This window comes from Priapulus caudatus, unplaced genomic scaffold (assembly GCF_000485595.1).
Source record: "Priapulus caudatus unplaced genomic scaffold, Priapulus_caudatus-5.0.1 Scaffold6478, whole genome shotgun sequence".
Classification (NCBI taxonomy): Eukaryota; Metazoa; Priapulida; class Priapulimorpha; order Priapulimorphida; family Priapulidae; genus Priapulus; species Priapulus caudatus.
This window is the reverse complement of record NW_014583539.1, coordinates 4909-5774: the sequence shown is the minus strand read 5'-3', so window position 1 is coordinate 5774 and position 866 is coordinate 4909. Positions and strand designations below refer to the sequence as shown.

Below are 866 nucleotides of genomic sequence, written 5' to 3'. Positions count from 1 at the left end.
AGCAGTAACTGCCCGGACAAAGGTCTTGGCTGTTGCAAAGGCACGCAGCATACGTGTGTCGTAATATTCGGAGGACAGGAGTCGGAGAGAACAACGAACAACGAAAAGGTCGTGCGACATAATTTTTTCGATTATTTCGCACACAAGTATCCTCTACTGTAGGGCAACGACAAGTCAGAGGTAAGAGTTAAGAGGTAATTTTTACGAAACACGCGGTTCGTGACGTTGACGTCTGGAAATCTAGGAAGCGAAGGACTCACACTATTCAAGGAAAAGGGAGGCGGAATCAACAAGGTGCTGCGGAAAGAAGACATTTCCACAGGCAAATTAGAGGAGTCCTCTGCGTGCTGTGGTGTGGGGATGTGTGGCGGTCGCGATGGTGTGCTCAATGCAGCATTGACTTACCCCATTTATAAAGTCCGATATTTTGCATCAAGGATGCACCCTGGTCTACTACCCACGCGCCAATGATCGGCCATTCCGGGTGTTTTTCGAACCAGGGCTTTGCCATGTCGGGAATGTCGAGGCAATATTCGATGCGGACATCGTCCGTTTCGAGCTGGTAAACTTCTTTGGATAGCTTTGGAAGCGCCATTTTTGTCGTGCAGCGATCTCTCAACCTGCATCAGATTTCAAAATGCTACAAACCTGAGCGCATTCTGTGGAATGCCACAACTGCTGCTAATTAGACCAGATTATTTATCGATACCTCTATAGTATATTAGGAAGTGAGTAAAAAACAATTCGTTAGCATTCACTTCTGGTGTAATGTATATATTACGCACACACACACGCGCGTACACGCACACACACACACACACACACACACACACACACACACACACACACACACACACACACACACA

General features: G+C 47.0%; 1 protein-coding gene across 1 annotated transcript in view; it reads right to left on the bottom strand.

The window, feature by feature from the left end:
* Nucleotides 1-615: 615 nt before the first annotated feature.
* The window catches only part of LOC106820084, a 5153-nt gene continuing 4902 nt past the window's right edge, over nucleotides 616-866 (bottom strand). The window contains exon 3 of the mRNA XM_014824644.1: nucleotides 616-620. Within this exon, the coding sequence (XP_014680130.1) occupies nucleotides 616-620 (5 nt within the window). The remainder of the gene's footprint in view (nucleotides 621-866) is intronic.